This window comes from Triturus cristatus, chromosome 4_2, assembly GCF_964204655.1.
Source record: "Triturus cristatus chromosome 4_2, aTriCri1.1, whole genome shotgun sequence".
Taxonomy (NCBI): Eukaryota; Metazoa; Chordata; class Amphibia; order Caudata; family Salamandridae; genus Triturus; species Triturus cristatus.
In genome coordinates this window covers 8,912,581-8,939,237 of record NC_140586.1, presented here as the reverse complement: position 1 = coordinate 8,939,237, position 26,657 = coordinate 8,912,581, and the positions used below count along the sequence as shown (strand labels likewise).

The following is a 26,657-nucleotide window of genomic DNA, read 5'->3' as shown; positions in this document are numbered from 1 at the left end:
AAAACCAAAAAATAAACAAAAAACAAAAACAGGGCGTACTGTACTAAATGTGCATAACCCATTTTGCAACACTTAAGTATTGTACTGCTTTGTATATTGGGCAACTCGCATACCAATTTAAAAGACAACAAAATGTACAGGATGCAGTAGAAAGACTAATTTATGGATGAAAACATAAATCAATGGGAGCCCAGCTCAGGAATCTGCACTGGCTCCCTGTTAAAGACAGAATCCCATCCTCTGCCTCATGCACAAATGTATCAAACGCACTCAATCCAAATACCTGCAAATATAAATATATATATATATATATATATATATTCAATATACCCTAATATGTAACTTGTGCCCAGAAGGGAGTCTTCTGGTCACTCCCAGAAACAGATGCATCATGAGGGTGACCGAAGTTTGTATGTGGCAGCCCCTTATCTCTGAAATAACTGCCAAATAAAATCTGACTGGGCTGATCACTGATGCAGAGTAGAGGAAAACCTAAGACACACCTATTCTAACCGCTTTGATCGACCTACCATGTGAACTGCTTAATATGACATGCACATGCCTCCTGGACTTGGTCACTAGGACCATGAACATCTGCCTTGGCATCAGATGGACAAGGTCTTGACCCTTGATACCACAATCCGACCTGTGCACATGTATGATCTGGCGATGCAGACTGCACACGATCAACGTAAAAACAAGCAAAATAAACAAAAATAAATATATTTCATTAGACTCGCAGAAGTAGACAGTTCAATTCTAAAGATTACCATTTGAATTTCTTCAGGCGACAGCTCATCTTCACCTTTTCCATCCTCCCACAGACCAAAATTGTTCAGCGTTTCGGGCAAGTTATTCTCTGCTAATGAAACATAAAAATGAAGTTCACAAGTATTTTTGTAAATTTTAAACATAAAAAAAAGTGTTCAATTCAAATTCTGTTGGATTGTATGTGCTCGGTCACTAGGAAACAACTTATCAACAATGTGAATAGCACGACGAAAATGAATATGCTACTTACCAGTATGCATCTGTTCTTGGCATGTAGGGCTGCTGACATTCATATCTGTGCATAGATCGCCGCCTAGTGTTGGGTCTGGATGTTTGCACGTTGTTGTCCTGGAAGAGTCTTCGAAGTATCCTGAGATAGGTGACTCCTCCCCTGGACCACAGTGCGCATGGGCATCCTCTCCATCCTTAGATTGTTTTTCGCCATTGTGGCAGTGATGGAGTAGATACAGAAAGTGATGACCATGCTATACAGTAATTCTGAGAGCTGCAGCTGCTACAGGCGCCGGGGAGGAGGGTGGGCGATATGAATGTCAGCAGCCCTACATGCCAAGAACAGATGCATACTGGTAAGTAGCATATTCAGTTCGAGGCATGTGGGCTGCTGAATTCATATCTGTGCATAGAATACATAGCAGTACCTCCTATTAGCGGCGGCTACCAGTGCCAGCTGCAGCAGTCTGAAAAAGAGTTTTGAGAACAGCCTGTCCTACAGCTGCCTGCTGTTTTGAGTGTACATCTACACAGTAGTGTTTGGTAAATGTATGTATAGTGGACCATGTGGCTGCTCTACATATTTCCTGTAAAGGAATGTTTCCCAGGAAAGCCATGGACGCCCCTAACTTACGTGTTGAGTGGGCTCGTGGGGGAATCGTTAATGTGCGTTTAGCCTTTTGATAGCAAATTTGAATACATTTAACGATCCATCTGGCTATACCTGCTTTGGAGATGGCGTTGCCTTTGTGTTGTGGAGAAAAGGCAACGAAAAGTTGTTTTGTCTTCCTAAAGTCTTTAGTTCTGTCTATATAGTACATGAGGGCCCTATTTACATCTAGTGTATGGAGCATTCTTTCAGCGACATTTTGTGGATTCTGAAAGAAAACAGGCAGTTCAATAGTTTGATTCATGTGGAACTGCGATATTACTTTAGGCATGAATTTGGGGTTGGTACGCAGTACGACCCTGTTTGCGTGAACCTGTATGAATGGCTCTTGAATGGTTAGTGCCTGGAGTTCACTAACTCTTCTTAACGAAGTGATTGCTACTAGGAAAGCTACTTTCCAGGTGAGGAATTGAATCTCACATGAGTGGAGAGGTTCGAAGGGTGGACCCATTAGTCTGGTGAGGACCAAGTTGAGGTTCCACACTGGTGCTGGTGGGTGTCTTGGGGGAATTACTCGTTTAAGTCCCTCCAAGAAAGCTTTGATGGCAGGCACTCTGAATAAAGAGAGGTGCTGCCTGTTCTGGAGATAGGCTGCTATTGCGGTCAAATGGATGCGTATTGAGGTGTATGCCAGATTGCATCGGTATAGGTGTAAGAGGTAACAGATTATGTTTTGAATGGATGAGTCTAGCGGGTTGATGTCATTGTGGGTGCAGTAAATGACAAACCTCTTCCATTTAGCTGCATAGCAAGCTCTGGTAGTGGGTCTCCTGGCCTCCTTGATGATCTCCATACAGTCAGGTGGCAGGTTTAGGTAGCCAAACTCTAAGACTTCAGGAGCCAGATTGCCAGGTTCAGCTGTTGCGGATCTGGGTGCTGAATTTCGCCATGGCTCTGCGTTAGGAGTGCAGGTTTTATCCGCAGCCTTTGATGCGGCACCACGGAAAGTTCCAGAAAGGTGGTGTACCATGGCTGGCGCGCCCACGTTGGAGCAACTAGGATGAGTGTCAGTAAGTGCTGTCGCAGTTTGCGTGCCACCAGCGGTATTAATGCCACTGGGGGAAAAGCGTACGCAAATCTGCCGGACCAGTTCATCCATATCGCATTGCCCTGCGATTGTGGATGTGGGAACCTGGTGGCAAAGCTTTGGCATTTTGCGTTTTCGTTTGTGGCGAATAGGTCTATCTCTGGATGACCCCACTGTTGGAAGTACGGTTGGAGTACTGATGGGTGTAGCTCCCACTCGTGCATCTGGTGGCTGTGTCTGCTGAGCAGATCCGCCATCTGGTTGTCCTTGCCGGGGAGGTGTTCCGCCATGAGGAATATGTTCCTCTGAATGTCCCACTTCCACATGCTCGGAGCCAGGTGAGACAATTGTGGAGAGTGTGTTCCTCCCTGCTTTTGTATGTAGTACATGGCAGTCATGTTGTCCGTCCGGATCAACAGGACTTTGTTGCACAAGTGTACTTTGAATGCCTTCATGGCGAGGAAGATTGCCATCAGTTCGAGAACGTTGATGTGCATCTTCTTTTGTTGTGTCGTCCATAGTCCCTGCACTGTGTAACTGAGTACATGAGCTCCCCATCCCTGGAGAGAGGCGTCCGCTGTCAGTATTATTTGTGGAATAGGCTCTTGGAATGGTCGGCCCTTGCAAAGGTTTTGTGGATTCCACCAATGCAGAGAGTTGTATGCCCGACCGCTCACCAACACTAGGTCTTTTATTTGCCCGTGAGCCTGATTCCATTGACGTGCTAAGCACTCCTGAAGCGGGCGCATATGTAGTCTCGCGTGCAGGACTATGAAAATGCAGGAGGCCATCATGCCTATCAACTGCATGAACACTCTCGCAGGAAGGGAGTGTTGTGGTTTGAACTTTGAGATCAGCAGTTGCATGCTGTTGATCCTCACTAAATTTGGCTGAGCTGTGGCTGCCAGAGTGTCTATGGTCGCGCCCAGGTACTGTTGTACGTGTGCGGGTTGTAGATGTGATTTTGGGTAATTTAGTGAGAATCCCAGACTGTGAAGAAGGTGAATGGTGAGGGACATGTGGCTGGCACATTGCTGGGCTGACTTTGCCTGAACAAGCCAGTCGTCCAGGTAAGGGTAGACGTGAATGTGTCGTCGCCGTAGATGTGCAGCCACTGTAGCTAGGCACTTGGTAAAAACCCTGGGTGCTGTTGTCACGCCGAAGGGGAGGACTTTGAATTGATAGTGCTGTCCCTGAATAGTGAACCTGAGATATTTCCTGTGTGACGGGTGGATGGGTATGTGGAAGTACGCATCTTTGAGGTCTAGTGTGGCTAGGAAGTCTCCCTGGCTGAGCAGCGGGAGAACCTGCTGTAGGGTGAGCATATGAAAATGCTCCGACAGAATGTAGTGGTTGAGGGGTCTCAGGTCTAGTATAGGTCTGAGCGACCCGTCCTTTTTTGGGATTAGGAAGTACAGGGAGTACACCCCTGTCCCCTGCTGGTTGACGGGCACGACCTCCATTGCACCTTTTTGCAGCATACTTAGCACTTCCTGCTGCAATAATGCTAAGTGCTCTGCGGACATAGGACGGTGCTTTGGCGGTATTGTGGGTGGAGTGGAGGTTAATTCGAGACAATAACCGTGCTGGATAATATCCCTGACCCACCTGTCCGTGGTGATGGTTTTCCACGTGGACAGGAACCGCTGGAGTCTCCCCCCGACAGGTGTTATGTGGTCGGGGGGAAGGGAGAGGGCGTCACTGTTTGTTCTTGGGTGAGGACCTGGTGTTGCCGTAACCGCGTCCTCTGCCCTTGGTGCTGGAGCCACGATATCCACCTCTGTTGTTTTTATCGTAGGTACTCTGTGTGCCCCCTTTAGTGTATTGCTGCTGTGACCCCTGTCCTCTAGCTGCTCCCCTATTCCCGGGGCGACGAAAGGAGCCACTACGAAATGTCTGCGTTTGCAGAGCCCCCATTGACTTTGCAGTGTCAGTGTCCTTTTTTATTTTTTCTAAGGTGGTGTCAACTTCTGGTCCGAATAAGTAGTCGGGGTTGACTGGCTGTTTTAGGATGTTGTTTTGAATCTCTGGTTTGAATGCGGAGATTCTTAACCAAGCGTGTCGTCGTAACATGTTGTCGGCAGCATCTAGTGCGCACTTAATGGATGCGTTGGTAAGAAGTTGTCCCTCTCTGATGAGGAGCTCCGCTGCCTCTTTGTATTCGTCTGGCAGATGCTGGAGTAGTGACTCTAGCGTGTCGTAGTGTGAACGATCATAGCGAGCCAGGAGGGCCTGTGTATTGGCAATGCGCCAGATGTTTGCTGCTTGAGCTGCAATTCTCTTGCCTGAGGTCTCCAGCACTTTGGACTCCTTATCTGGGGGAGGAGCATCACCTGTTGTTTGCGAGTGGGCTCGTTTGCGAGCGTTAGCAACCACCATGGAGTACAGAGGTAACTGACCTCTAATGTACATAGGGTCCCCGGGCGCAGGTTTGTATTTTTTTTCAATCCTGGGGTTTAGCACCCGTGCCCTGGTTGTTTCCTTGAAAATGTCCTTTGCTGGCTTGAGAACACCTTTCAACATGGGCAAAGTCTTGACAGTTCTCTCGGAGGAGGTGAAAGTGTCCACCAAGAAGTCGTCCTCAACTGTGTCAGAGTGGAGTTGCACTCCATGATTGGCTGCAGCACGTTCTATGAGGGCATTGAAGGCAGCCCTCAGGAGAGCGATCCCCAAGCAGGGATTTACCCACTAGGCACCAGGAAAGGGGGGGGACCGGCCCCTTGGGCAGGGGCCTTTGCTTACCCCACAGAAACTGGCATGATCAGTCTTTCTGCCCTTTGGGGGGCAGAAGCTCCCAATACGCCCCCCCCCCAGCGGGGTCAGAAAGCACCCTAGATGCCAGGGATTCCTATTTTTTAGGTCAGGTGTGAGGGCAGCCCTTCCTCCCAATAAAGGCCAAAGTCTTCCTGCCCCCCAGGAAAGCCCACTAGGCACCAGGATTTCTTCTTATTTTTTTACACGTAGGGGTGGGGGCTGCTCAGAATGGGCATGCCCATGCCCCAACCCAAATAAATTGCCAAAGTCTTTCTGCCCCCCACCGGGAGACAGATGGGGGCAAAGCCCACTAGGCACCAGGGATTATTATTTTTTTATACGCAGGGGGTGGGGGCTGGCCAAAATGGGCATGCCAATACCCCCACCCCAAAAAAATTGCCACAGCTTTTCTGCCCCCCCCAACCCCCCCCAGGAGGCAGATGTGGCCATAGACCCTGATATGCCACCACCCCCCTTCCCCCCGGGGCGCAGAGAGCCCACTAGGCACAAGAGATTACGCTGGCTTTTTTATACGTAGGGGTGGGGGCAGCCCATTATGGGCATACCAATGCCCCCAGCTCCCATTTACATTTTTGAAAACTAGACACCAAGGGGAATCCAGGATGGGGTGACTTGTGTGGCTCTCCCCAGGTTCTGTTACCCAGAATCCCTTGCAGACCTCAAACTTTGCCAAAAAACTAATTTTCCTCACATTTCTGTGAAAGAAGGCTCTAGAATCTGCACAGATCCTCAAAATTCCACTCACCCCGCATTCCCCAAAGTCTTCAGATAAAAATGGTACCTTACTAGTGTGGGTAGGTCTAGTGCCCGCGTCAGAAAACGGGCCAGAACACAACTTGGACACAACACACCACATTTTTACAATGAAAACTGACCTCTTTTTTTCAAAGTGCCTAGCTGTGGATTTTGAACCCTAGCTCTGCCGGCACCTAGGGAAACCTAGCAAACCTACACATTTTTTTAAACTAGACACCCCGGGGAATCGAAGAAGGGGTGACTTGTGTGGCTCTCCCCAGGTTCTGTTACCCAGAATCCCTTGCAAACCTGAAACTTTATAATTATATTGTGGAAATGTGTGTGAACCCCCATGTGTTCCCACCCCTGACGAACCATTAACGCCATGAACTTAACAAATGGTAACTGTCGCAAAGATGTACGAAAAATCACTCTATATTACTCCTGCCGGTTGGGGACGCTGTGCTAAACGGCTTGGGAATGATTGACCGATTGTGTAACATGATCTTTTTGTTCTCTCTTGAATGTTCAATAAAAAGAATTCTAAAAAAAAAAAAGAAAAATCCTGACATTTCTCTGATGAAAATTAAAGCATACACACCGGGTCGTAGCCTAAGATCTCGCTATAAAGCCTTACTGTGCGTTCCTCGCATTTGGCTGACTCGCAGCGGAGGAAAGGCTTTTCCTTAACTCGCTCCCCATTACTGGAATAAGCTTCCACTTCATGTTCACTCTTGTTCGAACTACTGTAAATTCAGAAAACTACTCAAATCTTATCTAGTCTGAAACATTTCCCCCTCCACTGATACTTGTTTCCGTAACCGCACCGAGATGTCCCCGGGGGATTTGTGCGCTATATTAAACATAAGTAACATAGGTAATTTTGATGTCTCCACAATACGTTTTGGGCCCTTCCCTGCCACGGGTACTAAGCCTACCGACACAAGTGAGGTACCATTCTTATCAGAAGACTTTGGGGGATGTAGGGTGGGTGGAATTTTGTGGATCCATGTATATTCCAGAACTTTCCATCACAGAAATGTAATTAAAATGATTTTTTTTTTTGATTTTTTTTTTACAAAGTTCAAGGTTTGCAAGGGATTCTGGGTAACAAACTGGTGAGAGCCACTCAAATCACCCCATCCTGGATTCCTCTGGGTGTCTAGTTTTAAAAAATGTACACGTTTGCTAAGTCTCCCTAGGTGTCGGCTGAACTAGGGTTCAAAATCCAGAGCTAGGCACTTTGCAAACAAAAAGGATTTGTTTGTCCACGTTGCGTTTTGGGCCGTTTCCTGTTGCAAGCACTAGGCCTACCCACACTAGTGAAGTACCATTTTTAGCGGGAGACTTAGGGGAACAAAGACTAGTAGAACAAGTGTTATTACCAATTGACTTTCTTTGCATTTCAGCCTTTCAAACGTAAGGTCCAGATGTTTGCAAGTTGTTTTTCTCCGAAGAAATCTTTTCCAGTCACGAGGTAAAGTGACTCATCCTTTCGATGATAGTGCGCATGACGATAGACTCCATTGTTAGATTGTTTTCCTGCAAGAGGGTGGGAATGGAGTGAGTGTAGTACAATAATGTCAATGTGTATGTAGTGTAAATAATGAAAAATGCAACAATTACAGGTGCCCGGGGAGGTGGGAGGGTGCATGTGAATCTACAGCTCTACATGCCAAGAACAGATTCTTACTGGGTAAGTAACATAATCCGTTCCAGGGATGTGTGCTGTAGATACACATGCTTTGTGTAGAATATATAGCAGTATTCGCCCAAAGTGGTGGCTAACCGGTAGCTGTTGCAGTTGTTTGAAAAAGTGTCTTTAACCCCTTCAGTGCCCATGACGAGCTGGACTCGTCATGGGCCGCGGTGGCGCTGCGCCCATGACGAGTCCAGCTCGTCATAGACCCCGCCCGCTAATTCAACGGCCGGCACAGGGCGGGGAAAGGGGCGGGCACAGAAGGGGTTAACACTGCTTGCCTACATTGGCTTGTTGACGTGCTAGCACATCCATACAATATTGTTTGGTAAATGTGTGGGGTGTGGACCATGTTGCTGCTTTACAGATGTCAGCTATAGGAAAGTCACCTAAAAAGGCCATAGATGCTCCTATTTTATGAGTGGAATGTGCTCTAGGAGGTATAGATAAAGTTGCTTAAGCTTTAACATAGCAAGTTTGAATGCATTTAACAATCCATCTTGAAATACCAGATTTAGATAGGATTGCCTTTGTGAGGTGTAGCAAATGCAACAAACAGTTGCTTTGTCTTACGAAAATCTGTTATCCTTTCAATAAAGTACAGTAAAGATTTTCTGACATCAAGTATGTGAAAAGCTCTTTCTGCTACTGAACCAGGTTGAGGGAAGAACACAGGTAGCTCAACTGATTAATTGATATGAAAAGCAGAAACCACTTTTGGAAGGAATTTTGGGTTGGTTCGAAGAACTACTCTATCTTTATGAAGCTGAAAAAAGGATTCTTCTAAGGTTAATGTTGTAGCGCACAAACTCTCCTTAATGAAGTGATAGCAATGAGGAAGGCAACCTTCCACGAAAGAAACTGTAATAGACAATTGTGTAATGGCTCAAAAGGTGGACCCATGAGTCTTTTAAGTACAATGTTCAGAATGCAAACTGGTGCAGGAGTTACTCTTGTGGAATTACTCTTTTAAGTTCCTCATAAAGGATTTAATTACTGGAACCTTGAACAAAGACAAATATTGTCTGTTTTGCAAATATGCGGCTTCTGCTGCAAGGTGCAATCAAATAGATGTGTAAGCTAGACCAGCTTGCTGTAGATGCAACCGGTAACAAATAATATTTTGGATAGAGGCATTTAACGGATCAATATTGTTGTTTCAATATACAACGAATCTTTCCATTTTGCTGCATAACATGTTCTGGTGGTAGGCTTTCTTGCTTCTTTAAGAATAGTCATACAGTCTAGTGGTGTATTTAAGTATCCAAACTCTACGACTTCAGGAGCCAAATCGCTAGATTGAGCTCCTTGGGGTTTGGGCGACTAATTTCTCCATGGTTCTGAGTGGGAAGGCTGGAATTGAGATGCAGCTTTTGATGTGGAACCACTGATACTTCCAAGAGTGTGGTGAACTATGGTTGACGGGCCCATCTGGGGGCCACTAAAATCAGTGTGAGCTATGTTTGCCTCAGTTTCTGAACCAGAAATGGAAGGAGAGGGAGAGGTGGAAAAGGGTAGGCAAATATCCCTGATATGCCCTTGGACAGAGGGTGTGGGAACCTGGAGGCGAAGTTTCGAGCATTTCGAGTTGTCTACTGTGGCGAACAGATCTTTTTGTGGGATTCCCCATTCTTGAAAGTATGGAAGGAGAACTTGGCAATGAAGTTCCCACTCGTGTATTTGTTGCCGCATTCTGCTGAGGAGGTCGGCAATATGATTGTTCACTCCTGGGAGGTGCTCTGCTAGAAGATGAATTCTGTGATGTATTACCCAATGCGAAATGGTCTGAGAGAGGCATGCAGGTGCAGAGTGTGTATTTCCCCATTTTTGTACATAGTACATAGCTGTCATATTGTCCGTGGGGACTAAGACAACTCTCCCTATGAGGTGAGACTGAAAAGCTTTCAGTGCTAGATACACAGCTAGAAGCTCTAGATAGTTGATGTGAAGACTTTTGTGCTTGCTGTGCCATAGTCCTTGAATTGTCAGATTGTGGAGATGGGCACCCCAACCTGTGAGAGATTAGTCTGCTGTTAGCACTATCTGTGGAACAGGGTCGATAAAAGGCCGCCCTTTTGATAAGTGGGTAAGTCTGTCTACCTACACTGGATCTGTTAATTGACCCAGAGACTGATTCCACTGACAAGCTAAGCATTGTTGTAGGGGATGCATGTTAGGTACTATTGCAAGGCATGATGCCATCATTCCTAGCTGTTACATGAAAGTCCTGACTGGTAAGCATTGGTTGGTCTGAAACTGTAGTAACAGAGTTTGATTATTTTGAATTCTGACTGCATTCGGAGAGACTAAAGCTGTGTGTGTGTTTAGAGTTGCTCACAGATAGGACTGCATCTGCAAAGGCTGAAGAATAAACTTTTGCGTATGGCCAATGAAACCCAATTGGTGGAGTAGGTCCAATGTAGTCCGAGTGTGTTGTAAACACTTTTGGTGTGTGCTGGATTTGACGAGCCAAATCATCTAGAAATGGGAAGACATGAATTTGTTGTCTTCTGAGATGAGCTGCCACTACTGCTAAACATTTTGTGAACACTCTGGGAGCAGTAGTTACTATGAATGTGAGTACCTTGAACTGATAGTGTTTGCAAATATCTCAGATTTGTGATAGCAGGAAATCTGCTGGGTGATCCGGAATGTGAAAGTATGCATCTTTTAAGTCCAGTGTGGGCATACAATCACCTTGCTGTAGAAGTGGAAGTCCTTATTGAAGCGTAACCACATGGAAATGTTCTGACAGTATGTACAGGTTTAACATCCTGAGGTCTAAAATAGGTCTTAAGGAGCCGTCCTTTTTGGGGGATTAGAAAGTACAGAGAGTAAACCCCTGAACCTCGACACTGTAATGGAACTGGTTCTATGGCTCCTTTTATTAAAAAAGCTTGTCCCTCTTGTTTGAGGAGCTGTAGGTGCTCCGACGAGAGTTTGTGAGTGCAAGGTTGAACATTGGAGGATTGTTGGTGAGCTCCAGGCAATAACCATGTTGGATAATGTCTAGTACCCATTTGTCTGATGTTGCGGATTGCCTAATGGGGAGAAAATGTTAAAGTCTTCCTGTGACAGGTGTCAAATGGTCAGAGCGAAATGTTGGCAAGTCACTGCTTATTGGGAAAAGGGGAGTTACGCATTGACGTGCTCTTACCCCGACCCTTGAATTTGTTTCCGCTGTATCCTCCTCTATAGAAACGTCTAGAGGTAGAAGGTTGAGGGTTTGACTTATAGGTGGAAGCATTAGGGTCCGAGGATGTACCTATGAATCCTTCTCTATAAAAAGAGTAGCGAAAGGAGCCTCTGTTTGATGGGGACTGAAGCGCTCCCATGGACTTCGCCACGTCTGCGTCCATTTTAATTTTTGCTAGGGCCTCATCTACTTAAGGTCCAAAGAGATGTTTATTACAAGGGGAATTTAAAATAGACTGCTGAACCTCAGGCTTACAACCTGAGATTCTAAGCCAAGCATGTTGCCGTAGGAGAATACTGGTGTTATTCCCCTTGTTGCAGTGTCAGCAGCATCCAAAGCACATCTAATAGAGGAATTGGATATGAGTTTGCCTTCTTGTACTAACTCTAGTGCTTTCTTATTGAGTTTTTCTGGGAGGTATTGAAATAGTTCTTCCATGTCGTCCCAGTGTGCCCTATCATACCTAGATAGTAGGACCTGTGTGCTGGCAATATGCCAGTGGTTAGCGGCTTGAGCAGCCACCCTTTTACCCAATGCATCAATCAATTTAGACTCTTTGTCTGAGGGAGGTGCATTTGCAGAGGTCTGTGAGTTTGTTCTCTTACAAGCATTAGAGACTAGCGAGTCTAAAGGGAACTGTCCCTTAATAAAATTAGGATCAGATGGTGGGGATTTATATTTTTGTCAACCCCAGTTGTTAGAATGCGGGTACGAACAAGGTCCTTAAATATTTCATCTGCATGTTTCATCATGCCCTTTACCATAGGTAGACTCTGACTTGTCCTATGTGTAGAACCTAGTGTGTCAAATGAAAAGTATTTTTCTAAAGATTCTTTCTATAATGTAACCCCATGGTAAGCTGCTGCTCTTGTAATTAGCTCTTGATAAGCTACATTATTATCAAGAGGTGGTGGCTTGGCAGGATACAAATCTGGATCATTATCCATGGGTGGATCAATATTATAGTCATCCCATGGATCTACTGGTAAATGACTGTTGTCAATCATCTTCTATATCAGGCTGTGTATGAGGAGACCCCTGAGGTGTTAGGAGTAGAGGATCTGAGTCTGGCAATTGTGGTAGTGGTAAATGTAGGAAAGTAGGATCTGGTTCTTATGGTTACCTCCACTTTTTGCTTGATGTTGCACTGTTTTTGACTACTCTAAATGGGATCCTGCTAATCAGGACCTCAGTCTACCTGCTTTCTCCTTTAAATTGTTACACGTGTACTTTGGTACACTCCAGATTGGATACTGGGGTACCCTCATAAGTCCCTAGTATATAGTACCCATATACCCAGGGCATAGGTACCCCAGAGGCCTCCCATGGGCTGATGCATGTATTATGCCACCTATGAGAAACCATGCAAAATGGAACTACAGGTCTGCTACTGCAACCTGTGTAAGCTGGTGCTTGCACCACTTACTTTAGATATAGGTTCACTATATCTATAGGTCACTACACTTAAAACGTATAAGTCACCCCTATAGCAGGCCTTATCAATCCTGAAGGCAGTGTGCTGAGTGTTTAGTGACAGGGTGCCCATGCATGGGCAGAGCCTCCCTGCAGCCTTTGGAGACCATTCTCCTTGGTTGTCTGTGACTCAGCCGGACATATAGGTAGAGGTGCATTATAATCTCGTGGTAAATGCTATCACGAAACCGGCTGCTTAGAAACATATCGTGTTTGGTATCAAACATCTTGGAATCATATCTGCACATTGGTGTGGGAGGTACGATTCCACCCTTCTGAAGCAAGTTTCATGGGGTCAGTGGTCTATCCGGTGCCAGCCTTCTCGACCCGAACAGCACAAAATGGATGTTGTCGACCAGAGACACATTTCTGCCCTACTGCTGCTGAGCCAAGCTCGAGCAGAGGAAGGCAGCACAATAGGCATCCTGTCACAGGGAGGTGTGACCACCTCCCAGACAGAGTTTAGTGTATTGGTCTGGGTGGGTGCACTCTGAGAGTGCCTGAAAGTCTGCACTGGGGGCACATTTGGTGTCCCTGTGCATAGTCCAGCTCAACGATGGCTCCTGCTCTGGCGCGAAACTGGACAATGGACATGGGTGTAACTACCCCTCTGTCCTGACCCTCACCTCAGAGGCTCCCCCGAATCTGTCCAACCCTCTCCCGTGGGTACAAAGGGGCTTACCTGGCTGTAACACTTTAGATTTTAAATGGACAAGATTCTACAAGTAGAAACCACTGACCTTCGAACGTCTGGACACTCTGAACTTCGCTGGACTTGGACTGGACCCGACTTCGTCCCACTCTCCGTCCAAAGCTTGGTCTGTGCCCTTGCTCCATACAGGCTCCATGCAGGAACTGTGGCACACTAAGAACAACTGAAGAATCTCCCTTGGAGTTAAGGAGTCACTCCCCTGGACTAGCAGGCAACTCAACGCAACTGACCGGTTTGCTGCTCCCGAGCTCCTGCGGACTCTGAAGATTTCAGCAACACAGGAGGTGAGTTTTTGAAGGTCCCTGAGGGTGATCTGACCTCTAAGCAAAGTTCGAGGCCAGTATCCCTGGTGGGGACTGCATAACCTGAACCTCTGTGCACCGCGTCCATTTGCAGTTCCATATGCTTGTTGGTGATTCCCGAGCTTGTGCATTGGACTCCGTGTAGTCCTGACCCGAGCAGTATTTGCACCAAAGAACTCTGGCCTCCTCGCACCAAGGGCTCTGTGGGCTGGTACTTTGCAATCTTGCTCGAGGTCCCCTCGCGATTCCTTGTCATTCGGCCTGTGGGTCCTCCGGAGGGTCGTCTTGATTTCTGTTGGACTTTCCTGGTTGCTCCAGACATGCCCTGACTCCCCCCTGCTTGGTGAGTTCCCTGGACCTGGTTAGTCCACAACGTAACCTGCTTGACCTTCCTGTGTGGGTTGCTTTTGCCAAGGCTTGTTGGTGCTCCACCCGGACACCGACCCGTTCAGCACTCAACACCCTTCGTAGGACAGCTCGCATCCGGCTCCTGGTAGTCGTCGGCATCTCCTGGTCCTCGTGGCTGCAGAGTCAAGCATCCCTTCTTCACACCTGACATCGGTGGACATTCGTCTACCGAGCCCCTGGTCACTCTGAAGTGACCCAGACTCTGCCCCCTCTGCTTTCAGGTTCCTTCCTTCCAGAATTCAGGCTTGGATTCCACCGGACCCTTTTCAGCTTCATGGCAGCAGTACTTCTTCACAGCCCTCCATTGAGACCAACTGCGGTTTCCGACACTTCCAGACCTATGCACCCGGCTCCTCTGGGATAGCTAACTCGGGTACTACGGTATCCACAGGTGGGGTGGCTCTCCAACCTCTTAAGTTCCAACAGGTTTGCCCGAAGTCCTCCTAGAAGGGTCCTTAAACTTTAAAATTGCGACTTCCCCATAGAATTGTACGGAGCACGCGGTCGTGTTAGCACACTGCACCCGTCCTCCATGGGATCCCTCTTTACTCACCTTGGGTGGTTCCTTGGGGTCCCAGCGATTCTACGTGTACCAGACCATGTCTTGACTCAAGTTGTGATTGTTATACCACTATTTTAGTATATGGTTTGACTCCTCCTGGAGCCCATAGTGTATTGTGCTACTTACAACTGTTCTATTGATCTCGTATTGTGTGCTTTGTGTTCTAACCTTGTGTAGAGGATAGTAGAGAGTGTTATATTGATAAATACATATTTTTATATAACTACTGTGTGGTTCTCCTTTCATTTAGTCATTCAGGAGGTGATATTCTGGTAAAACAAGCGGCTTTACATTCCTTCAAGATTAAGTATGAAGGCTGCTCTCCGCAGCTACCACTAGGACGGCTTTTTAAAGGTTGTCTTTGACCTCATACATCATTGGGGTTGTTTGGCATGGTGCAAGGTACCCACTTTAATCAGTGGACAGCATATACCAGGCCAACTTCTCACAGTGAAGATGGTGGAGGTAGAGAGAAATGTGGATTAGGGCGAATAGTCCTTGCAGCCAAGTCCACCTTCTTCTTGAGAGGAATCTTATAACCAGTGTCCTCTGAACTGACTTTCCTATTTGAAGGTGTTTTTGCCAAAATAAGTCCAGTATCTGGATTGATGTAGATTGTTTTCTCCTTAGGGTCTAACTTCTCTTTCATAAGGTCCAGGATCGGTTCGAGAGGCTTTGGAAGGCCCTATTTCGATTTCATTGTGCAAAAATGTTTCTTTGCCGAACCGCTCGTCATTTTTTTCCTTCGGTGCAGAAAGTTTCAGTTCCGAACTGGCCTTGCCTTTCGGAGAGGAAGGTTTCGGTTCCGAAGACGGTTTGTCTCAACTCAATCCCGAGCTAGAAGGCTTGACTGTTTGTTTCGGTGCAGGGCCCGAGGGCGGGGAGTCAGAAACATTGTCTCGGTGCCGACCATGGCCCAAAGGAAGAGGTGGTGCCGAAGCCTTATGTTTGGTCAAAGAGAGCTTGTGGGGTAAAGGGGCTTTAGTACTCACGGCACCCTGTCCCGGTGGCACGTCTTCGGACTCCAACTCTATTTCTCGCTCGAAATCCGATTCTGGGATAGAGAAGGCTGCTTCCTCTTCCGCTGCAGACTCTTCGACCTCTTCTTGTTCGGATTCTTCTCCGAAGATATCCGGAGTATGTTGGATGCTTTGTCGCTGCATTTCTTATCGTCGAGCCCGACAATCCCGTGGAGTGTTTTTCGATCGGAACGACCGACAATCCTCACAATCTTCTTCCTTGTGCTCCGGTGAGAGGCACAAGCTGCAGACTTTATGTAGGTCGGTGCGAGGCTATTTGGAGTGGCACGGAGGACAAAACTGAAATGGAGTTAGTTACATTGGCAGAAGGCTGTACTGACACAGCTAGGCCCGAAGGCCGCCCACGATGTTTTCAACCGAAAATGGAGAGTTCACGATCGATTCGATACACAGAAAATAGGAAAACGTGTACGATGACAATACCGTCGAGGGTACAGTGGATAGCGCACCGAGGGGAACCCGTAAAACGGATTCGAACCGGAGCACAGCAATACACATCCAAACCCGATGGCGGAAAGAAAACAATCTAACAATGGAGTTGATGCCCATGCACACTATCTACAAAAGGAGGTGTCACTTTACCTCATGACTGGAAAAGACTTCTTTGAAGAATAACAACTTGCAAACATCCGGATCCAACACTAGATGACAGGAGTATGCAAAGCATGTGTATCTACAGCACACATGCCTCGAACACTGTAATTCCTTGTAGGATATGTTACTTGAAACGTATTCATATGACACCAATACCTGGAACTAAAAGATTGAAGAAACCTTCATTTGTGCACGGCTCTTCGTAAATGCAACATCGGTGTAGCCATCTGCGTACACACATCCTAGTAGTAGGCAGTTTTAATTATGAAGATTGAAACAAAATGCATTTTAATTAGAAGTCTCGCCGCAATAAGTTTCATAGAGCCGAAGATTCAAAAGCTGTAAATAACAGAGGTTTCAGGGATACTTTTTAATAGAAAGTTGAGCTTTGACTGACGAACACTAACTAGCTCAACAGTTGGTTTTATTCTGACCTGTGGCATCCCCGTCAAAGTTCATTTCTTCGCCTGGGTCTGTTGGGTTAACCAATACTTTCTCAGGTGAAGGTGCTGTTCTAGACTTGTTGCTCTGCTCTGGCTGAAGTCTGGACCTACAAATAGAAAAATGTTAAGTTAAAGATTTCTAGGTTTGTCTTCAGATCCTTATATTCATCATGTTAATAATAAAATTACTAAGGATATGCACTTAGCATGGTAGAGGAAGAAAGGTGTACAAGAGCATTTGCATAACTAAATGCACTGCTTTTATAGGGATTTGTTATGCTCACTGTGCCACTGGAATCATGCACCTGGCTGAAAAGCCCATAATAAGGATGAAAACGGTCCTAGGTTGCCCAGTTCAGAGAGGACTTGGCTTGGCAGTCAGGCTGGACTAGACCCATTGGAGCAGGGCCAAGACTGATTTGCATACGTCTGGGTCCAAACAGATTGCATGGTGGGCGGAAAACAATGGATTGGAATCAGGCCCAGAGCGATTGCCAATGGCTGAGATTAATTCAAGCATTCCATCCATCACCTTGTTGCTTTATTTCAAGTTTGGCAATGAACATTTCAGAGAACAGGAGTTGATGGTGAAATGACACAGCAAAAGTGGTGTAAACAACTAACTTGAACCTGCAGATTTAGGATTTGACAGAACATTTTCACGGTCTAGACATGTCAAAAAAGCTGCACTTTACCCTGGCATTTAACTGGCAGTTCTATGTGTGGAAGTGTCTGGAGTTCTGGCTAGAACAGCAAAAACAGTGGAGTCCGTTTATCCTTTAAACCAGGGCAGGGGCTGACCTTCATCTCTTGCATGGAAGGCTAAGTGTGTGAGTAACGCTTGAACTGTTTTTGATTTTAGTGCTGGTTGGGGGTGCAGAGTTTTCCTTATTAGCCTGTCCTATTAGCACATACATAGCTTCCTTATCATCCCTTCCTGTTCAGCAATGTGTGTGCTCTTTGGCAATCTATTATAGTCAACTGCACATTTCTGGGTAGGCTGGTCGCCCCTCATTGCCCCAATTCTTCCATCTCAGTTTGTTCAGTAAATTACATCCAATAAGCATTCTTATCAGTATTACTCAATTCAACCTTCTCAGTAGGCACTGATCTGCCTAAGCTACAAAGCTAGAGTTTCAACAGAGGTACTGGATAATTTCATGACATTTAACACTTGATATTCAGGTGTGGACAGAGAACTATCACCTTTTCCACTTGTTTGATTAACCTGATTACACGGACAATAGCTCAGAGATGATATTTGCTGGCCTAACAGAGTTATGAGTCACCATGTACAGAGTTTAACTTATAGGAAGTTTGAGTGCTGGCTTAATTTCTCCTACTACAGGTCTTTGGTTATGAATTCTCAATTAATATATCAGAGCTATGCTTTACCTTTGGATGTTATGTCATCTAGCATTTTTACAAATAGCTTCTGATATGTAGCTGGGGATGGAAAACCATCATGTACATCTCCCTAGATGTGATCATATCTGTCGTCATTGTCAACTCTTTTACTTCAAATTTCCTTTGTGTCTGGTCCCTTACTGCTATGATCCCTTGAACGGCCATACACGCTTCTGAGTGAGGGAACATACATTCACTCAATGATTTTTTCACTTCCATACCGTTTCTCGCTTCTTATATCATTTGATAGTTTGTTCATGCAAGAGGTTTTATTTTTAGTCTCCTCATCCTTCATTACACTCCATCTTTGTAGTTGATTGAGTATCTGCCAACTGTCTATTTGGAGCCATATTATGGTCGTATATTCTGAGATTAAACCCACCAAAGCCCAATCTCATGAATGCTTGGAACACGCTCCTTCTCGTATTCTCTCTGAGCTGAACAGTTCAACATGCTAAGCATATCCCCTAGGGACTCGTTTATCAGCCGTTTCATTTCTATAGGTAAGGTCTGCCCCAAGTGGTGCATTTCAAGGATGTAGTTGGTTCTCCAACGCCAAATGCTGGCAATTGAAGTATGAATCTTTATGCATTCCCGTGCAAATAGTCACGATTTTGGCTTCTGCTACCACACCCCTCATAGCTGCGCCATTTTCGCTGCCCCAATCTCAGTTGCTATGGCATGTGGCCCATGTGAGTTCCTGCCTTTTCTTTGGTCACTCCCAAAAGCCTCCAGTATGTTTTTCTCTGCTTCCACTTCGTGGTCTGTGTTGCTAGTTTATCTTACTTACAGGTGTTCTTATAGGTTTTGGTGGGTTGAGCCAAACAATTCTTTGTCTAAATGCACCCCACTGTGACGCTAAGTGAAATTCACAGATAAGTGAGGCATTGCACGTGGTGCAACTCGTACACCCGGCCTTAATATAAGCACATTAAGCTATGCTTCTCTTGTGTGCTATATTCCATGTGTGTTTCTCTGTTATATCCTGGTGTCCATCTTCCCGCAGGGTGAACTTCCTAATGACCCTCCTGGTTGTAAAGTAGTCCCTGAATCTGGAAATGAAGGTCCAAACTCCACATATGCGAATTAATGGCAAGCACGACTGGGTGGACCCATTGAATAGGTCAATTTTTAATACCAACACACAGCGTACATAATAATTAGTAGAAAGAGTGGAAACATGTTCATTTAGGGGTAGTCATTTAGATTATTTATCTAGGCAGTTGTGGTGCAATTCAATGTGCTAGTACTTCAAAGGTATACATTGCTATGTGGACAGCTTTTTGAAGCACTGTAAGATCGCCATTTTGAATTGTGGTAACTATAGCTCAGGATATCCCTCTCAAAACCCGAACTAGAACAGGGCAACATGTATGCAAGATACATTACACAGTAGCAGCCAACATCGGGCCTGGGGAATTATGCACCTGCTTGTCCCATGCTCACAATAGACTGGTGTTTATTTCACCGACAATTCACCAGTCAAAATGGCCCACTGATGCTCCGTATACCAAGTTAGTAATGGCGAACCTGCTGGCATTCCTGGGAGTAGAGATCATAAGGACAGCCCATCACTGGGCTGCAAGCATCAGAAAACACAAAGGCAGGAGAGGCTACAATGTAGCGTACAAGGGTATCCCACATGTGCAAGCCTACAGAGGTGTGCACACTCGAAGTGCAGCCGCCTCCATCAGCAACCATAGCGGAAAGCCATATAGGGAGATATGTACAGAAAACTAGAATTTGAAGTCTAAGGTAGCATGACAATGAAATATATGCTATTGAATTGAATTGTTTAACTGTTTGATTAATTAAAATCATTACAATAAGAACAGACACCATTAAAAGAATAATAATTGGACTTCGCAAAATACCACCCTCCTTTCCCCAGCACCCTCCTGATAAAACCAAACCTGGATTTGACATTGACCATGTGTCCTTAAGCACACTTTTGCAGTCCCCATTGTTCTTTTAAAATCATTTATAACAAGCATTTGCAATGCAATAGATCTCGCCTTTGCGAGAGTTTGAGCTATTGGCATTGTAAATGACAATGCCTTTTATTTATGTGTTTTGAAAACCTGTAAGCGGTCCGTAAACACGCAGTTTGTACTAATAGCTGGCAGTAAAAGAGGCGCAGTTACTGCCAGCCTTGTAAACAACGACTATAAGTACAAAGTGTGTGTTTACACACCGCTTGCAGGTTTTCAAAACACATAAATAAAAGGCATTGTCATTTACAATGCCAATAGCTCAAACTCTCGCAAAGGCGAGACCTATTGCATTTAAAATGCTTGTTTCATTAGCACTTGAGACCATCACCTTGTGCAGAGGCGTGTGATAGAGGGTCCGGTGTGCGCAGCGCCACAAAGAAGCTACACAACACACTGAATTATTTCTAGGACCAACAGGAAAACGAGCACATTTGAAACATTTATTACAGATTCCATGTCAGAGGAACCTCACAGGGAATGAGGCAGCTAGAAGGACTCTCTGCAACTGATGACACCTAGAGTGATGCTGCCGACATTACACAATCAATCGCTGTATTAGGTCTGTGAAGGCAGGAGGGCAACCCATTTATTGTGATGTCACAGTATCAAGCATTGTGATTGGCCGTGAAGGCTTGGTCTCTAGTCTATTATGACATCGCAAAATCAAGCACTCACTCAGGATAGGGAAGACGGGGGAGGGGGAGGATTGGCGTTCAGTGTGACATCACGTGAACACTGTCAGGATAGTGAAAGCAGAGGAGCGTTTCACTGTGGCGTCACAAACACTCAGACAGTATACTTAAAACGCAGGAGATCAAGTTGTGACGTCACATAGTCAAACATAATAGGACAGAAAGGCTTTTAGATCTTCTTGGCTATTATGACATCGCACAATCAAACATTCTTACTGGAGCGTTTCACTGTGACGTCAAATGTGCCCAGACTGGATAGTGAAGACGCAGGAGAATCCCATTGTGACGTCACATACTCAAACATTCTGATAGGCCGTGAAGGCTTGGTCTCTAGTCTATTATGACATCGCACAATCAAGCACTCAGTCAGGGAAGGGGAGAAGTTATAGGCTGCTATAGGTAGACACAACGGGCCGTTGTGCCCCCTTTTCCCAAATAAGCAGTTATCATCCAAGGTTGAGAGAGAACCAATTATTTGTTTTAGGATATTTTTAAAGTGTGTTCCCCAGACCGTAGCATTTTATTCTGGCTTTATCAGCAGCTGGATGCCACGGAGTTGTATTTACATATGCAGGAGAGTCACATTTTCGTCATTGATCATCACTAACGGTGAATGCAGCTTCTAATTTGAACCAAAACGTAAAGGATAGCATCTGCCAAAGATGCTCAACAGTCACACACACTGACACCTTTAAGTCACGTGCTTATCACTATCAGAGATTGGGAGATAATGTCTTAATTGAAACGGTGACCAAAGGGGGGGGGGGTTGTGGGGGGTGATCGGCAGCGAGAAGATGACTATTAGCGTTTAAGAACCTTTCCGGTTTCTTCACAATCGCATACCTGCATCTTTCGAAGACGTGAAGGTGAGTGGAAATGACGGCAAATGGGTGACAGGCAAAGATAAGCAGGCGCTCCACAGTGAAAGGATAGTGAGTGCTGGGATAGGTAGCGTGAAGTAGATGACAAGCGACACGAAAGAGATGGGCATTGATTAAAAGACAGAGGGTTCAAGGGCCTCCTTGCTTGTTCGCCAATTTCTTCCCCCAACCCCCTAATCTTACTCCAGTCTCCCCAACAATGTACCCCTAAACATGCCTCACCTTCCCTGCTGGTCTTACTGTACAGCGGTCCCCCGCTCTACTGCACAAGGCCCGGGCTCTGCAGCAACAACCGCTGCCCGAAAGACACAACCAGCGCGAGACAGAGGGGAAGAAAGATGGCCGCCCGCCAAACGCCGGCACGTAACGTCACCGCGCTCCCACGGTAGAAGCTAAAATTAAAGGAGGGACAAGCTAATACGCATTTTTTTATAAAACATTAGACATTATACGGCCATGTTAGAGTTACATTTGTTCTCAGTGCAGAACGAGAGCTCCATTAAGAATCGGGAAACTATAGGTACCCATTTAAAAATCCAATTTTGACAATGCCGTAATGCCCTAATAACGAATTATGTAAAAAGTTGCTTTATTATTCAACAATTATTTGTAGGGATTAGACTCGTAAGTTTAAAATACAATTAAAATGTGTCGTCGTGTAATTTCATAAATACGTAAATGGTAAATGTCCGAATTTAGTGGCTGTTTTCTCGGTTGATGTAAATATTCACGTGTAAGTTAGCCCCCTTCGGCAAGGCTTTGGTTCCGCCCCCCTCACCATGAAGGAAACGTTCTTCTCTGCATCAATGGGGTAGTTTCCACGGAATGGCGGCCATCAACATCGCAACAAAACGATAACAAATGCTTTTATGGCAAAAGTAAAGCAAACGAGTCTGTCCAAATGGGACGGCTCGAAAAGCAAAGCAAAAACGTCATAGACACCTCTGTTCCAATGGCTGTCCACCGTTTAGCATAAACGGTGACTTCAGCCAATGGAACAGAGGGGCGTGGCTTAAAGCCCCTTACTGAAAATACCCTGCTAACACTAAATCTCGCCAGCAAGACTGCGCATGTCTGCGCAGCCTACGGCAGCCGAGACCTAAAAAGCAGCTCATTAGAACTTAAAAGCACAGTCTTAAAAGAACTTGTAAAAAAGGGGACACGCTCCTCAGGGCCTGTCAGGGACCAGTCTGCTTGCTTCTGCAGAATTTGGCATACCCTTCGTCAAAGTCGGATTGCATTTGTTTGAGGCCTTTAAGGCAACCCTGATCAGATGCGTAAATTTCCCCAATCTTGCTAAGGTCATAGCGTTTGTTTTAGAGAATCACAAGGCTGACGCTTCACTGCAGGTCTGTACTCGTTAACAATGCAGATTGGGCGCAGGAGTCGCCAGCGTTCGTTGTAAAGACTGGGGCAGCAGCATAGAAGGTGCAACCAGGATTCCCTCGTGTAGAAGCACAGCCTGCATTTTATGTTTTCCCCCTTGCGAGCCCATGCTGGATTGAACTCAGCGATACCTAATGTGGCGAGTCTCGAACTTGTGGTGTTAGGGTCTCGCTTAGATAGGGTTGGGATTTGCCTGGCATGTACAATTTATTTAGTGGATCAAGATTAGAGCTTGAGCGGAGAGACTTGGTGTCTTGAGCAAAAGCTATTTCGTGCACTTGTCTATTTATCACTTTTTTACAAGCAGTAATTGGAATTTCCAGTGACTGTAGACTTGCTTCCTCTATCTTCAGTGTGTTGATGGCGCTGCCAAGGCCAGTTTTCCAGATCGAGCCTGTCTCCTCGAAGATTGATCTCAGCTGGTGTCTTAAAGAGGCAACTGGAGCCCTCAAGATCCTTAGATGTAACTTTATGAGCTCTCCCGGCACGTCAAATCAGGCCTCACGAGGCCTAGCTCCAATATCAGCCTTGATTTCCTGACTGACCTCGGGATGCAGGGCACTGATTTATAAGTTTGAGCTTGGGCTGAATTTAAAAAGGAAAGCAGCGACCCTGGGAAGGCCAGGTGGCCATAACTGATAGCTGGAAGCAGTTTTGCTTTTAGGACAGTCAATATTGGTCCGGTGAAAGGGCTTTTCAGATGTTGACTCAGTTAGTTTAACAGATGTGGGACGTGGATGGCCTTTGAGGTCAGATGTTTCTGATGGATGTTCGCTTTGGCCCATTCTGTGAGCTAAACCCCCAGATAATTGTATGAAGCCACTGTGCTGATTTGCAGATCTCCCAATAGCCACTGTGTTTTCCTTTTGAGATTGTAGCTCCCAAAAATAATTACCTTGGTCTTCCCCTGGTTCACTGTCAGGAAGTTGTCCTTGTTAAAGCAATGCAGTGCATTTAGGGCTCTTTGTAGGCCCTCTTTTGTATGGTCCATTATGGCTGTCTCATCAGCATATTGTATTATCGGCAGCCTCAAATTGCCAAGCCTAGGTGCTACTAGATTCACTCCTTTCAGAGAGTCCCCCAAGTCCGAAGTGTACAAATTAAAAAGGATAGGGGCCAGCATACAGCCCTGTTCAAGTCCGTTGTTCGTAGTCATTTTGGATGACACTGAACAGGCGCTTGTTTTAACCCACACCCAGGTATCTTCATAAAGGGATCTAATTGTCTTCAGGAGTTTGAATGGAATTCTCCATTTATCTAGTTTCCACCATAGCCTTCCACAATCAACTTTGTCGAAAGCTGTGCTGTAATCAATGAAACAGCAAAACAGTGGAGGGCTGTTTTTTTTTTACTGCCTGGGAAGATAGATAAGCCTACGCCAACATGTTGTCCAGGGTCGACGACTGTGACCTGAAGCCCGACTGATAAAAGGGAATGATACCTCTTTCTTCTGCCCAGGACGACAGGTCTTTCAGAAGGAGGCGGGCATAAGCCTTAGCTTCAAGGTCAAGAAGGGCAATAAGCCTGTAGTTTGATGGCTTCCGGCGGTTGCCTTTTTTGAAGATTGGGACCAATATCAAGCCCCTCCAGGATTCTGGTATCTTGGCTGTCAAGAAGATATGATTGTAAAAAGGAGTTAAGGTTGCTAACTAAAAGTCTAGGGCATTTTTATAAACAGGTGCAGGTAACCCGTTGGGCCCAGGAGCTCCATCATTCTTCATAATCTTGAGGGTCTTGATGCCCATAGCAGGATTTATCTGGCCTGACGACCTTTGGTGCTCCTCTACCCGGGTGCTCTGTTCAGTAGAGGTAATGTCAGGGATGGCATTCAATTCTTCCAACTTTTGATGGTTTGACTGATTTAACCCCTCCTGGCGGATTGTTTCTTCTGAGCAGTCTTTATTTGAAGTAGCTTGTGAATATAGTTGCTTCACATGATTCAGCCAGTCGCGCTCCGATACGCCATTTTCTCTTGTTGCCCCCCGGCTACTCAGCTGATTAATGTGTCTCCATAACCCGGAGAAGTTTTTTTCCTTGAACAAAGAGAACACCTTAAGCCATTTCCTTTCTGTATGCTCTTTTTTTGTGTTCCCACAGTTTCCTTTTTAGGACAGACCTCAGTGTTGTGACCAATGATCCGTCCGTTGGTCTGCTCCCTCTTTTTTTTCCTTTTAGGGCCTTACAGAGGGCTCGTTTGCCATCGAGTATGTCTTTTGTTAGGCGTTTGCTTCCTGCTGTTAATGGCACTTTAGTGCTGGAGCATTGGGGCTGAGGGTTTCCCAGCTTCGATTGGAGATCCTCTACTATATTCTACCAGTCCTTTATACATGACAGGAGCATTGTTGGGGTACCCATCTGGTTCTGATCCAACCAGACTTGCATATTCTTGCCTATCCTCTATGCCCATTTTATCCTCCGCAGGACCTTATATTTTTCTTCCCCTCTCTACTCTCCGATGGCTTGGAAGATGGTGGCTGTTGGTACTTCCAACTGGATCACCGCTCTTAATGGCCTATGGTCACTTTCCAACCTATCCTTGACTTCAAAATCTTACAGACGGGCCGCGAATGCTTCACTTACCATAATGTAGTCGATTCTAGAGATATCCCGGAGGGTTGGTAGCGGCTGCCAGGATGGCGTCCGTGCTTCTTTCAGTGCATGAGTAGTAGTCGGATCGTGATTTTTGAGGAGATTGTAGAGGGGTTCTGCCCAGCCCTTCCCCCCGTTCAGTAGATATATCAAGATCCCTCAAATTGAAATCCCCAGCTAGGATTACCTGACAGAATTTATGTTTATTTAAGAGGTTACCGTGAGAATACATCCATAGAGTCTTTTATGGTGGTCTGTATTGGATTGATATTACTAACAGAAGGTGAAATGGATGAGAGTTAAGATTCAGGCCTCTAATCTTTAAAACTTGTATCCCGGGTGTGGTCAGGTTGATGTCTGTGACAACAAGGCTGCTGGCGTGTTTTATAAAAATTGATAGACCACCAGACGGTCGGACCAAAGAGATTCCTTTTTATTGCAGATAAGTGATGCTCGTATACCCTGCAAGTGGAGTACAGGTCAGGGCTTACGTCTCTTGGAAGCACAAGATTATCTCCGTTATCTAAAAACTGCTTTGTGTTTTCATTTTCTCTAATTTTGCTGAGCCCTGCAATATTCCATGAAATTATGGTTAGTTGCTCCTTGGATGGGGTTGCGCCCCTGGCCGCCTCCATGCCAAGCGTGGTACCGCGGCTGTTAGGAGTAATGCTGCAGTCTTCTAGGAGTTCTTGTTTGGTCCGGCGCATTACGTCTTGTATGAATAGCTCGGTAGTTGTTTCGACAGGAAATGCTAATGCCCATGGGGCCCTTGGAGTCCGCCTAACTGCTGCTGCGAGACCCTTGGCTGTTTGACCCATGCAGGACCGACCAGGGTTCTTTGCCCCTACTGTTTAATGCTAAGACGTGTGGACATTTTGTATGTGGCAGAGTCTGGACGTCTATGCCCCACTCGGCAAGTTGTAATGATTAGTTCAAAATGGTTTGTTCCTTTTGCTTCATCCCCACCTCTGTGGATTCACCGTGCGTATCCCCATGGGTGCTCATGAATCTCACCCATTCCAAGTCCCCTGTTTGTATCTAGTCCAGGGTGACGAGATGTTGAAAAAGGT

The 26,657-nt window shown here is 45.8% G+C and overlaps 1 protein-coding gene across 5 annotated transcripts in view; it reads right to left on the bottom strand.

Annotated features, from left to right (window-relative positions):
• STX18 (syntaxin 18) overlaps positions 1-26,657 on the bottom strand; it is a 485,190-nt gene that overhangs the window by 377,441 nt on the left and 81,092 nt on the right. For 3 of the 5 annotated variants that reach the window (XM_085600230.1, XM_085600233.1, XM_085600234.1), the window contains exons 6-7: positions 16,630-16,745; positions 771-862 (exon numbers count right to left, since the gene is read on the bottom strand). In XM_085600230.1, coding sequence (XP_085456356.1) covers positions 771-862; positions 16,630-16,745 — 208 coding nt within the window. The remainder of the gene's footprint in view (positions 1-770; positions 863-16,629; positions 16,746-26,657) is intronic. The other 2 variants (XM_085600232.1, XM_085600235.1) reach the window with 1 other exon arrangement.